Here is a 13,352-nt window from a genome sequence, read left to right as displayed (position 1 = left end):
AATCCCTGACATTCTGTGATTCTGTGATGCAGTGGCTCCTGGATATGTGTGTGTATCTTGCAATTTATCTAAAGTATTGATATGCTTCCAGGTGAACGGACAATGTGCTGGACACACAGCTATGCAAGCTGCTAGTCAGAATGGCCATGTCGACATTTTGAAGTTGCTTCTGAAACAGAATGTGGATGTAGAAGCAGAGGTAACCTAAATATTTCAAAATACACTTTGTGTCTCCCTAAGTTTTAAACTTTGCTACATACAGAAATAGCATTTCTATTGGAGTTGCCTTCTTTTTAAACGCCAGACAGAGTGAAAAAAATTTTCTTACTGTGATTACGTTCCCAAATTAGCTCCCTACTAACAGTATTACAAAAGGTAAATATCCAATTCTGTAGCATCTCTAATTAAGTGAAATATAATGCTGATACAATAGTGCTGTGTAAGCTACTGTGATTGTAGTGGATGAAGCCCTTTATTTACTTGATTTCATTTCAACAATAGAATGCAATAGGCTAGCACAGTGCCTGTGGCCTTCAGAGAAGAAAAATGTCAGGTGCTGCATCTCCAACCTCAGACACTTGCCATGCCTCTTATATGCAGTGTTCAGTCAGGAGAAAATTTTCCATTCTTCACTAAAACAAGTTTGAGCAGAAAGTAATAAACACTGTCTTTGGGTAGGAACTGACAACTCTGCTTCCAGTTTTTCAAGGTTTTTGGAGGTTTTTTAACTTCATCCACAATGGAAAGATTTTTTTTTTGTTTGTTTAGGTTTTTTAGAATTATTGTTTGTGAGAAAAATTATCTGTCAGCATACTGTTTATTTGCATTTTGAATTGATTTTACCTCATTTACATACCTCCACGGAATGCACTGATATTGCAGCCTTTGCTCATTTTATGAAGCACAAGAAGGATCTGACAAATTTATCTTACTGAGAATATAAACTAAAGCCTAATAGAATGCTTAGAAGTTAATAGTGTGCCCAGTCATTGTTTGCATAACAAAGATAACTTCATATGCTTGTGCTTTTGGCTTTATATTGTATTTGATATACAGAAATTATAATATGTTGGCACATAAATGAAGCAATGATGTAATCCTTGGAACTAAAATTATGTTTGTATTCACAGATACACCATTACTTTATAAAGGTTTTCTGCTAAATGGTAAAGATAGCTTAGATTTGATGCAGTACATAGTTGCTGTGGTCTGATTTCTGTGAAGTAGCTTCCTTGTGTAAGTAGTGCTTTCACTGCAGTACGTAGCATATACTGTTACAAACTAGACTACGCTGCTTTTCATCTGTACTATGGGATCAAAGCTGCCATGTTAATCAAGTGGTGGACTGATACTTTCTTCTCTGGTATGAGGAAAGGTTAGAAGCATTAGAGAGGGAAGTAGAAGCACTACTTCAACAGCTTCAAGATAATACACTTGGTAATTGGCTAGCAGTAGAATTTTTAAGAGTTCATGTTTGCTTAGGCTTCAGAAGTATCGTAACACTAGCATTAAAAAAATATTTCCAGGTATTCTCATTTGAACTTTCAAGCCTTTTCATGTAACTTTAAGTTATTTAAATAAAGGTGATATTCCTAGTTAAATATGTAATTGCATTAATTGCGATAAAATTAATCAGATATGTAGTATGATTAGATTAATGATTACATGTTTCAGGCTTTAAAAAATGTCAGATGTCTATAAAATAGTGATGTGAAGACACAGCAGAGTCATCCCATTATGCAGAGAGCAAAATTTAGTTCATGTACTTCGCTATTGTGGTCTGTGGCATGGAAGCAATGGATAAAAATCCTTACTTTGCCTTCTTTATAGCTAAATTTGATGTATTTACACTTAAAGTCACTGCTGCAGAGTATAGACATTCATGATGAGGTTTTGTGGGGATGCCCTCATACTGTTGTCTCCTCTGTGTTTATGTCTCTGACAGCTTAATGCTGCATATAAGTGGCCTCTGTTTAGTCAGAAAACAATTTATTACTGACAGAGCTCAAAAAGCCTGATGTAGATATCATATAGTAAAAATATATATCCTTCTAGTCTGCAGAAATTAATGGATATCAGTTATTATATTGACAGTAGTGACAATATTGTTGACATATATAGAAATATAGTGCTTTTAATATTAAGATTTATATCTCAATGTAAGTCTTAGGACAGATGCTTAATTAGTTGCTAGCTTTTTCTAGATATATCAATGTACTATTGTGTAGAAACTACACAGTGGGATTTAGCTCCTGAGATTATTTGTTTTGATGCTAAGCTAAAAAAAAGTACGTGCTTTCTTTGACCTCTACTCATTAAAGGTAGAAATTCTATATATTAAGATTTTATAAAATCAGGTGTTTGCGTCTCAAAATTGGAATATGTTAAAACTCTAAAATATTTAATAAATGATATGAGGTTTCATCAGTAAGTATCTTAGTGTACTTTGCCGACTGCAGATATGAAAAGATATATTGCCACATACTTTGTTAAAGAAGTTCTCTGTAAATATAAATATTGTAGCAGTTTAACACTACTGTCGTGGTCTTCATAAAGTTTCAGCTCGTAATGATTTTTATAACCAGATGAGAAATACAGAGTAGTTCTGCTTTCTGATCCTTTCCCTTTCCAAATGGGCAAGCTTTGGCTTCTTTTGACTGTATTAGATGGGCCTGGGAAGAAATCCTGCTATCTTAGAAGACAGTTTTGTAGTGTGAGTTGATTTGGAATGCATAAAAAAACTATTGATTTTTGCATTGATGTAAAATATATTAGAAATGTGTTACACATAATAAAAATAGCTTTCAAAAGACATTGCTGAAGGAGGAGCAAATTGATAAGAGAAACTAAGCTTACCCGAGAGACATCCAGTGCACCCTTGATTAGTCATGATTTTTTCCTCCTTATAATTTTCAGTATTTCTCTATTGTAAAAGTTAAATCCTATAAATACATAGTAATATTCCACTGTACAAAAAAACTTAGTTAGAAACTAGCTTATGGAAGTTATTTCATTGAAGCTTGTTATATACCTTCCATTTTACTTTTAACTTTTGTATACTGTCATTAACGTTGAAACCACTTGGTTAATATTTTAAAATGTTTCATGTAGTACAGTCTACTCTTATGGATGTGGATGTTCCAATAACCCAAACCGACAAATTTATGACTTTCATACCTTAATTCTCAGTTTGGATGAAACTGAAACAAACTGAATTTAATCAGAGCTTTAATGCCATGAATCATCATCATAGAATCAGAACATCTAATTAATTTTAGCATCAATCCAGAACTTCCTTTGGAAGAGGTTTATTAGCTGAAAACTAAGACACATATGATAAAACCTAATAAATATTAGCTTAATGGTATGAACAAGGCAATTCTCTTGTCTTATACCATGGTTTGGTACCATGTCTTATACCACGCTTCCTGGTTACAGGAAGGGCTGCCCTGGATTACTGAGTGTAGCTACTGGATTACCGGGTTTTGAGGCTTGGGTTTTATTTGGGGGTTTTTTGGTGGTGGTGGTGTTTTGTTTTTTTGGGGGGGTTATTTGATAGTGGTTGTTTTGTAGTAGAAACCCAAATTAATCTATTAGTTTCTAATCAACACATCACACGTAGATTCAAGGCAATAATTGTATGTGGTATGGAATATCATATGTCATAGAATATGTATGTTTGTATATGAACAGACTCTTCAGCCTCTATTGCTGTGGTTTGAGCAATTGATTTAATTAGGTATTTGAATGGTATCATGGTTGTCTATTTTTTCTTTCTCTTTAAAGGACTCAAATATGCACAGTTGTCCAGTTTAAATTAATCTTATTGTTTAAATGCAGAAGAAATGTGGATGAAATTAATGTTTCTCCTTCAGGACAAAGATGGAGACAGGGCTGTCCATCATGCAGCCTTCGGTGACGAGGGTGCTGTGATAGAGGTTTTGCACCGAGGCAGCGCAGATTTGAATGCTCGCAACAAACGCAGGCAGACTCCACTTCATATTGCTGTCAACAAAGGTCATCTGCAAGTTGTGAAGACTTTACTGGACTTTGGCTGCCATCCTAGTCTCCAGGTAAAGTCAATATTAGCATAGATTCACTTTTTAGCTACTGAATTTTATGATTCGCTGTATGTAGATGCTGTATGTAGGTGATAGAAGAATAGTGGAAAATAGGATTGAAAGGAATGGACCTTGTGAAGTTATCTGTCCCAACCTCTACCACAACGTGTGATCAGCTGTGATAAAAATGCTTTTATATCTGTTTTCTTGACAACTAGATAGGCACCTGATTTATTCTAGCCAGTTGATGTTAATTGGTGTTTTCACATACTGTAGTTATCTGTAATTGTTAACTTTCTCTCCAGATTTATTCCTCCTCTATCGAATCCACAGCTGCTTGCTCCTTCTGCAAGGCACAGCTTTGCATTTTTTGGTTGATGGTACTGTGGAATGTTTCATTAAAAGAAAACTTTTTTCAGAATTGATCTATCATTGATAGAACTGTTTAGCCAGAATGTCTTTTAAAAACGTTCAGCCTTTTATCTAAAAAGCCCTCATGCATAGGGCCTCAAGTACCATAATTTCACAGGGAGTTTTATCTATATTGAATGTGTTGGAAGCTGTGAAGTATGAGTGCAACCTTCTGTTGAGAAGGTAGAGTAGAAACCTGCTGTCAGATAAGCGGGCATCCACAGTCTGTATGAGCTGAATGCAGCTGCATGAAGTGTTTTAGTAAAACAAATCCGAATGGGTAAGTTTGAAGAGGTTTGCAACAGAAAGAAAAAGCTGTAATGTCCTGGGCAAATCAAGATATGCAGTAATAACACATTTACCTCCTTGTTTGGTCATGTAATAATCAGTGATTTTTTTTTTTTTTTTTATGCTGTATATCCACATAAAAAAAGATGAGCAAACTTTCTTGAAATTACTGAATAGAGGGATTGTTTACGTATCTGCTTCCATCTAGCTTTATAGCTACTGTCCTGATCTTGCTGAGGTTGAGCTTTAGCCAGCTAACATCCATCCAGGCCCTATTCAGTATTTGTTGAACAGTAGATATAATAAGGTGTGTTGAGCCCAATAAAGGGTGACTGTATGTCATTTAATGATGTATGATATATAAAAATGGGTGTGTCTGACTTAAAATTATTGGTCTTTTGGATTGAAAAATTCAGTAGAATGGTGCTACGAAACTCCATCTGGGAAACATAATTGTCATTGAAAATAATGAATTTTCAGATCCTGCACGTGTGCTGAGGAACTCTGATGTGCAAAAGCGAGTAGGCGATTGATTTGGTGGATGAAAGCACAGGGGAGTCAGACTGAGGCATGACTGGAATTTAACTGGCCAGCACTTTGCTACTACTCAAGCCAATTCACTGTGTAAACAGAAACATATGTTAGTCTGTAAACAGTATATTCAGGAAATATGATAAATTAAACCAAATAAAAGCTACATAATTTAGTTTTAGCAAACTGCTTCACACCGGTTCAAGTGTTTCCATATTCTGGCACTTTTTGTTTGGCAGTTTTTGATTCTCACTGTAAAGATGTGTTTTCATATTAGTGTATTGCTAAAATGTTCAGTTCCTGTGTTAGTCAGTTTGCAGTTGAGTCAGTGTCAGTGACAAAAGACTTCCTGACTTATATGGTGTTAGAATTTTACTGGAAGCATAAATCTAGAGAGTTTGCCTATATAGCAGCAAATAAGCTTAAATGGATGTGTTTTCTCACTGTTAGTCTAGGGCATTCCTTTTCAGTCCAACCATTTGGGTCCTTGAGTAAGTAATGTACAAAATGCTTCTAGGAATAAAAAGTATTTTTCCCTTATTTGGGATATTTGAGAAATAGAATGTCAAACTAAAAATTTAAATTCTTTGCCTGTTCAATTATGCATTGAAATATTTTAATGTACCTTGTGTAATGTAATCTGGTATTAGCCGTAACAAGTTTCAAAGCTTAATATTGCTTATAACACTGGCCTTTGCTTCATGGAAAATGATCTGCTTCAGTTTATTACTTGGCCTGCATTTTATTTTGATTTGCTTATACTTTTATTTCACCCTGTCTTTTTGGTACTGTCTCTTAGGTGTTTAATTGCTGGCCTTCATCACTCACAGTTCCCTGTCTTCCAATTGCCTGGCTAGTCTCCTGTCTGTTACGTTGCTTTTTGTTGCTGTCCTATGACTCATAAATTGTACCTTAAGCATCAACTCCATCTGGACATGAGGCGTAGAGAAGTTGATGTCTACTCCAGTGTCTTCAGTACTGTCAGATGCAAGGCATGCTGAGTTCTGGTGCAAGTGTAGTCACAGAAGACTGGAGCCCTGGGTGGGATTACTCTCCGGAGAGTAATCTCCCAGAACAAGATCAGGAAGTAGCTTGCTCTGAACCGTGCAGTATAGCAACACTTCTAGGTCTGAAGAGCTGCTTTGTGTTTGTGTCGTCAGTTTTCCTAGTGATATTTAAGCATCTTTTTTCTTTAATGTGGGCGCATGTAAAAATTGATGTAAGCTGTTTCTGGTTTTAGGATTCTGAAGGTGACACTCCTCTTCACGATGCAATAAGTAAAAAGCGTGATGACATCCTTGCTGTATTGTTGGAAGCTGGAGCAGATGTTACTATCACCAACAATAATGGGTTTAACGCTCTGCACCACGCTGCACTAAGAGGAAACCCTAGGTAAATATTTGTTTATAAAGACTATCTTTTCATTTGTAAAAGGAAAACAAGTGTATGGGAGGGTAGAATTATGATATTCTTTCAGAAGATCCTTAAACCTGCATGCAATTATTTCTTAAACTTTTATGTTGCTTAGCTATGTGTCTTTCTAATACCTGGGAAGCAATTACTAGAATGAAGCTACTAGTCTGGTCAGTTCAACACTGTATTCAGGTAACTCCAAATCCCTGGGAAATATCATATGGTGGCTGTAAAATTTTGCCAATGAACATTTTTATAAGTAAGTTATTTAGTAAAATCTTAAGGTAGGATTTGTCAAAATGTTTCCCTTCTCAGATACTGGAATTTGGAAAGGGATTTAGGTTTTTGGAAATACATATGTGTGAATAATTATTAAAGGTACCATGCAGTTATAAAGTGATTTTAGGATTGTTACGTTAAATTGTATTCGTCAGTGTAAGAAACACTTAATTTTTTTTTTCATAAAAGTATGTATAGAAGAAATTTCTTATTTCAGGGTGTATATAGCAGATTATCTGAAAAAGTTCATTTTAAGGCATAATTTTTTTTTGTGCTAGCTGCATAGTATACATCTACATTCAATCTTCAGTTAAGATAGCTTTCAAAAACTATAATGCATAGATAGAACTTAATGGAAAACTTGCTGCATTGCTGGTTGCTTATTACTTTGTGGATAAATGGTATTCTTCAGAGCTGTCAGTCTAGCAAGACTTCAGTATGTTAATAGTGTGGTGGAGAATTTGGTATAGTTTACATGAAATAAGAAATGTGTTTACTTGCTTAACTTTGCCAAATTCTGCTATTTTTCAGTTGAGTGATATTGAACAAATAAGGCTGTATATTAATGAATGGGAATAAAATCTGAGTTAGTCTCTTAGAACACAGGTATCAAGACTGATAATTAAAAATTAAACATAAGTGTTTATGTGTATGTAGAATGGAGTTGCTTCACAAAGTAAAAGTAGTGGTTGGAATTGTTCATAGGAACGATAAATATGTTTACAGTTTTTTGCAGTGCTTATAAAAGTTCTGTACGAGAACGTGTCAGGGACCTAGTGAAGGGAGTTTATTTTTGGCATTGAGGAGACGGTTCTTTCAAGTCTGATTTGGTAACTTACTTAATGTGAATTCTCCATGTTTACAGAACAGCATTAGCCAGGAGTACTGTTTCCTGTCTCCAGTTACCTAGATGGGGTATTTTTTGTTGGTTTTTTGTTCTGCGATGCTTTCCTTGGGCTCTTGTGAGATGCAGGGAAAGTGCATGGGAAAAAAAGCTCTTCATAAGGATGCTGAATTTTTTTCTGTGGGTGAATGTTTTAGGAGCTGCAGGCTTTTTTTTGATGGAGGGATCCAAATCGTATTTCAGACTGGGTCTGTTTGACAGTTGGCAGAATGTGAGGCATAGTGCAGTTTTTCCCAGAGTCTTGTCTCCTTTATAAAAGCTTTTACTGGAAGATTATTAAAATATTTCCTGTATTAGTGATTCGAACCCAGTGTAGGTCCCCCACATACATGGGTTTTCACTTGCATCTAAAACAGATATCTAAAGCTGTTAGATATTTACTTTTTTAGTTGCAGCTATATCTGAGCACTTCTGAAGCATATAAAAAGCAAATCTTGTCTCCATCACAGAGCAGTAGTTTCATTTGTTCACAGCATTAGATATTTTACACATCAACCTGGGAAGAAATTAATTAAAATAAAACCAAAATAAATCTATTCTGATTTTTTTTTTTGTCCTGGCCAGAAAAAAATATTATAATAATTTGATTCATTTAGGAGTTAAGTTTTATTTTCTTTAAGATTTTAGTGATGGTCATTTATTTTGTTATTGATTCTGTAGTTCTACCACTGGCCTCTTTCTGAATGAAACCAAAAGGTTTTTATTTGCCATTTTGCTTTTCTAATCTGATATAGAACAATGGATCTTACTGATCTGTTAAATGCACTAAGCACAAGCTATTTAAAACACTGTTAAAAATAAACCATCTGAACTTTAGCTTCTAACTGGTATGGGTCACAAGCAGTACAGAATATATTCTGCTTGAAACCTTACTTAAGGACCTGTCTTCCCTAATCTAAGCTTTCCTGCTCAACCTATACTGGAATTTTTGTGGCTTCAAGCTATGGTGCCTTATATGGAATACAGTGCATTATAAATTGCCCCTAAGGTCAAATAAATAAATATATAAAGAAATGCTATTTCATAAACGTTAAACATGTATTCATATATGCATATAAGCTTGTATGCATGTGTGTGTATATATATCTACATTTATATAAAAAAAAATACTGTGTATGTCAGTATTATTAAAGTCCACATCCAGCTTCCTAGTTACTGATAATAAAATAAATGCATGCGTTAAGTGCATGAATACTACAGTAAAGTGAACTAGATTTCTATAGAATTCTTTTAGTAGGTATCAAATAAGTATTTAGAACCAATTTTATTTTCAGTGCAAAATCTATTCTGATTCTTGCTTGAGTTCTGATCTTTACTGACAGTAGGGAGATAGATCTCCAAGAAACAAAAAAAAAAACTGTGCTGAGGAGAACATTTGGAAGTTTAAAATTTTTCACGTGAAAAGTAATACTTATATTCTATTTTAAACATTTGAATATTAGATAAATATTATAAGAAAGATAGCAATTTATATCAAATAGCTTAGGTATTTCTCAGCACTTAATCTTCCATGACAGTTTGGCAGTGTTTTCCAGAAGTCAAGGTACGATGTGTTTTGGAGAACATCCTATTTTTAGTGGAATATTTCCCCTTTTAATGATTTCCTTCTGTTCATGCCTTGTGAATTGGTATAGAAACAGAACTTTCGGTTTTCATGATAATGTGTAATGTTGAAATATAGACTGGGTGTTACTCAGTTCATGTTGTAGGTAGTTTTAAACATGTGCATGGGAGATAGAGCTAAAAAGAAATTTGAAGTGTGGAGAAGTTAAGATTTTGTTTAGTACATGGTTTCTTTTTTATGATTTTTAACTGAGTCAGTCATATTAAATGCATTTATTTTGGACTTTTTTTTCAAAGTACTGTGAACCTCCAAGCTTGGCAGACTTTGTTCAGACAGGAAAAAGGGGAGTAAAATTTGAAAATACTGTACAGATGGGTTATTTTTTCTGTGTTATCAACTCTCGGTTATGTTTGATCTATTCACATACCTGCGACTTCAGATTTTTGAGCTGAAGACATGACTGTGAAGTGTAGGTGCATTTTATATCCGTTGCCCCAGTTAGTTTTAGATCTGCATTGTATCTTACAGAGAGAGCTCTATTCACGCTGCAGCTAGCCTCTTAAATACAGGCTGCTTTTACAGCTGACTCGACTTTGCACATACGTATGACTGGTTCTTCAGAGCAGTAAATTCTGGTGGACTTTAAATAAAAAAATTAAAATGTCGGAGTAAGATGCAGATTTCATATTGCTGTCCAGTGGCAAGGAGTAAGTCATCTTTGTGTTCATAAACTAGCAAGTAGGAGATTGTGGTTTAAAGTGGAATTATACTTTTCCCCGATGGTTGTCTTATTTAGTAGATTTCTCCTTGTTTTTAGACTTGCAGATAGTTTGAACTGGTTGGCAGTGGAATTTCTAACTGGTTTTAGCAATGTATTTGAGAGGTGGGGATTTCTCACCTGTATTCCATGTTAATGAGCATCTCGGGGACTTTTGTGCTGTGCTGTCGCGGAGGTCCTCACAGAGGCAAGTTGTGAGGCAATCAGAGTTGTACAATTATTTTGTAAGCCAGTAAAAGGGATTTTTCTTTCGTATTTGCAGTTCTGACAGTAAGTGTAGGTCAAAGCTGAGTACATAAAAAGCAGGCTCCTTAAAACCTCAGTATTATGTCAGAAAATGCTTTGAAAGAAGACTTTTGTTCAAGTTGATTTGGAGAAAGAATATAATCTCCATGACCAGACCTATAATTAGACGACAGATTAGCCTGTAGCTGTTGAGGTCAGTGACAAATTTATTACCTTTAAATAGTAAATAATATGCCCAGCATGTACAAGATGGCAAATACAGTTCCTACCCTGTGGAGTTTCCTCCCTTGTGCAATTAAAAAAAAAAAGAAAAAAAAAAAAAAAAGGCAATGGGTGGCATGGGAAGAGAGGTGCTCAGAGAAAGCAGATTTTCGCTCCGTTGCCAGTACTGTTCATGATTGCTTCCTTCTAATAAGGTTTTTTATGGTCAGTTCTGTTACAAAGGCAACAGACTTGAGGAAAAATACAGGAGACAATAAATCATTGGAAAATGTGTTTTATTTTGCTGTTTACCTATCTTCTTTAGAAATGTTGTAAGAGATCAATTTTCATTGAATGTGGACAGAATATTAAACACCGTAAATAGCCGTTTATTTACAAATACAACTTTGAAATTTTGTAATACAGCATTTGCTACATTCCTTATTTACCTTCTATCTTAAACCTGCCTACAATAATTGAAGAGAGAACTGCATAATTACTCTGAGCAGACTTAATGTCCAGTTTTAAAAATATGAGAAATCCTGCAGTGATCAATGCATAGCTACAGCTGGTTGAAGGGGACCAAATCCATTGAAGAGGTGATTTGGTTCCATTTTACCAGCTTTAGCAAAGCATTGGAGTGTAGGAAGGTTATAATTCATTACCACATTTTTAGGTACTTGAATAGTTCACAAAGAACATGTGGCTTTCTTCTGTGTTACATGTTCTGTTTCTAGTCAATACAAATTTTAATTCCTTCACTAATTTGGAGGTGGCAAAATTGAAAACTGTGTACCAGAAAGGCCTGTACAGTATCCAGGTTTGTTCCTTCCTCGAGTATTTCTTTGAGGCTCTTTGGATGAGTCTCAAATGAAATTATAGTTACAGTTTTAACTTTTTTTCTGTCTGCAATAATGAAATTCTAGAGTAGTGACCAGAAAGTGTAGTCTTACAATTTCTACTAACGTAAAGCTCCCTTGCATCTTTATGTTAAACTTCACTGGGGAAAAAAGGTTTCAGTTTCCCTCCCCCCATCCTCCCCCCCATTCATTTTCTGGCAGGTTCCCTTTTGCAGCTGCTTTAATGCTGTAGTTGGTTAGCACAAGTGTAAATGTCAAGTGCTTTCAATTCCATTACTATATCTCTGGTTAGTATTAACTTTTTAGGAAGGATTATATAATATAGTAGGATTTTTTAATTATTTTTTTTTTCCCCTGATTGTATATGTAAAAAAGTTTAATGCCAGCAAAATACAGCTTTCAAAGAATTATCTGGGGTTGCATCTGATTTCTTCTAAATTAAGGTCCTTAGTACATTTGTGCATGCTCACGTAGCTATTTTATGTTGTGTACTGAATTCTTTTTGAGCTTTGACTGCAGTGGGATTTTTATGTTGTGTGCTGAATTCTTTTTGAGCTTTGACTGCAGTGGCAAGTAGGGGCCAACCTTAGTTGAAGCTGTTCACTAGTAATTGAGTATGTCAAGTATAGTCTACATCTGTTTGTTGCACAGTCTGATGCTGGTGAGAAGATTTATGTAAATATATTTCCAACACCATGTATCCTAATAGAAACATAGCAGGTGTGTCACTTGGACTTAAGCATTAAAGATGGCTATAAAATTAGTTTCTATTTTTACCAGTTATACAGGAACTGTTTTACAGATACAGCTGCTCAAGTGCGCTTTTGGATGGCAATACAGTTTCATGTACTGGCCATATCGGGACAAAAAACGGCCGTGGAAAAAAAGCCGTGTAGCATTTGATAATGTCAGCATCTGTTATCCCTGTCAGTCACACAGTTGAAATGTTTGAGTTACAACTGTGTCAGCAGATGCCCAAAGTTCAACGTGTGCTCAGTTAAAATTGAACAGCTGATCTAAGTGATGGATGTGACATTTTAGAGTGACTGGATATGTATTCTTAGAGATATGCTAACATGAACTAGCAGGAAGCAATGTCAACATATAATTTTAACTTTTGTATCACTCTGAACTGTCATTTTGTTTCGGAATAGCATTGCAATGTTATACCAAGAAGACAAGAAAGAACATAACATGATGAATTGTTACCAGAAACCTTTCAAAATAAATTTAAGCCATTAAAAAGTTGGTCTCATTATATAGTGGAAGCCAAATCAATTGGTGGTAGGGACAGGAACTTGTCAGAAAAAGAAGTAAATGCTTAGCAATTAACCCCTCTGTGAAGCTGTTGGTAATACCAAATTGCTTCTGTGAGCATGATCAAATGCAGTAACATTGCTCCATTTAGAAAAGCTACTGCAATTTGATTTGTTTTCCACTATAAAACAGGTTTTAATTTAGATGTTAAGATACTGTAGTCTTCATGCCAAAATACCTGCTCGTAAGACAAATAGCTTTAAAACAAATACTAGTATTTTACTTAAGAAAATGGTTCTGATAATTTCTTCTTGTATATGTTATTCTGTAGTTTCAGGTAGTAAAAATATCAGGCTATATATAGTATTAGCTATTTGACAATTATGCGAGCATTTAAAAATAAGATTCTCTGTCTAAAAATTGTGCATTGCCTTTTTTATTTATCTCTTTTTCTCCTAGATGTTTTAGTAAGCACAGGAGTACAGTTAAAATCTTTAATCTGGGTCAAATGTGCCTACTTGTCATGGACGTATCCTATTTAATAACTGCGTTTAGAAAG

General features: G+C 34.8%; 1 protein-coding gene across 1 annotated transcript; it reads left to right on the top strand.

The window, feature by feature from the left end:
- Positions 1 to 91: 91 nt before the first annotated feature.
- On the top strand, positions 92 to 6,683 carry LOC104529388 (E3 ubiquitin-protein ligase MIB1-like; the record flags this gene model as incomplete). Its single annotated transcript, XM_010173685.1, has 3 exons — positions 92 to 199; positions 3,876 to 4,073; positions 6,532 to 6,683. Coding segments are annotated over 3 exons (458 nt in total), but the record flags the coding sequence as incomplete, so codon positions are not given.
- Positions 6,684 to 13,352: the final 6,669 nt, after the last annotated feature.

This window comes from Antrostomus carolinensis, unplaced genomic scaffold, assembly GCF_000700745.2.
Source record: "Antrostomus carolinensis isolate BGI_N321 unplaced genomic scaffold, ASM70074v2 scaffold33048, whole genome shotgun sequence".
NCBI classification, from domain to species: domain Eukaryota; kingdom Metazoa; phylum Chordata; class Aves; order Caprimulgiformes; family Caprimulgidae; genus Antrostomus; species Antrostomus carolinensis.
The sequence above is the reverse complement of the archived record's forward strand: the minus strand, read 5'-3'. Positions and strand labels throughout refer to the sequence as shown.